At 66.1% G+C, this 927-nt stretch overlaps 1 protein-coding gene across 1 annotated transcript in view; it reads right to left on the reverse strand.

Annotated features, from left to right (window-relative positions):
* The window catches only part of EMIHUDRAFT_198420 (hypothetical protein), a gene marked incomplete at both ends in the record, with an annotated part of 8,379 nt that overhangs the window by 3,110 nt on the left and 4,342 nt on the right, over window positions 1-927 (reverse strand). The window contains 2 exons of the mRNA XM_005759492.1: window positions 256-363; window positions 459-731. Coding sequence (XP_005759549.1) covers window positions 256-363; window positions 459-731 — 381 coding nt within the window. The remainder of the gene's footprint in view (window positions 1-255; window positions 364-458; window positions 732-927) is intronic.

A 927-nucleotide genomic window follows, 5' to 3' on the forward strand; every position in this document is an offset into this window, starting at 1 on the left:
AGTGCGGCGCGGCCGAGCGGCGTCCCGGGGCTCGCCATAAGAGCAGCCGAAGTGCAGCCGAGGTGCAGCCGAGGTGCAGCCGAGGTTTATCCGAAGGCAGCCGAGGTGCATCCGGGTCCGAGAGATCCAGCCGAGATATGTGGAGATCTAGCCGAGGTCGCACCTGCCGCTCGAGAGCCCTCCGCCACATCTCCACATATCTCTCCACATCTCCACACATATCTCTCCCCACATCTCTCCCCACATCTCCGGCACCTGCCGCTCGAGGCCCTCCGCCGCGGCCTGCTGCTTGCTGAGCGACGCCTCGAGCTTGGCCTGCGCGGCGGTCTTGCTCTCGAGACCCACCTCCGCCTTGGTGACCGCCTGCTCAGCAAAAAAGAAAACAACCTTCGGCCCCGTGCCCAGTGCAGCGTTGTTTTCTTGTTTGCCATGGTGAGGGCCTGCTGCAGCCCCGAGACTTGCTCTCCGAGCGTCTCCACCTTGCTCTTTTGCGCGCGCAGCTTGATGCCGCCGACGGCGAGGACCTGCTCCTGCAGGCTCGCGAGCGTCGCGTCCGCCGCGCCAACCTTCTTCTCGCCCTCGCCCACGCGCTTGCCCAGCGCCTTGATCTCCTTTGCGAGCTCGGCCAGCCGCGCCACCTCCGCCTCGCTCGGCTGGCTCGCCGCGCGCGCGCTGTCGAGCCGCTTCTCGAGGGCGGCCCGCTGCGCGGCGGCCGCCTCGAGCTGCATCGCCTGCGCGTGGACGTGTCGTGCGCATGTCAGCGGGGCGGGTCTCAGGGGGGCGTGTCTTCGAGATGGCGTGTCTTCGAGATGGCGTGTCTTCGAGATGGCGTGTCTTCGAGATGGCGTGTCTTCGAGATGACGTGTCTTCGAGATGGCGTGTCTTCGAGATGACGTGTCTTCGAGATGGCGTGTCTTCGAGATGACG

The sequence above is a fragment of the Emiliania huxleyi genome, assembly GCF_000372725.1.
Source record: "Emiliania huxleyi CCMP1516 unplaced genomic scaffold EMIHUscaffold_8, whole genome shotgun sequence".
In the NCBI taxonomy this organism is placed as follows: Eukaryota; Haptophyta; order Isochrysidales; family Noelaerhabdaceae; genus Emiliania; species Emiliania huxleyi.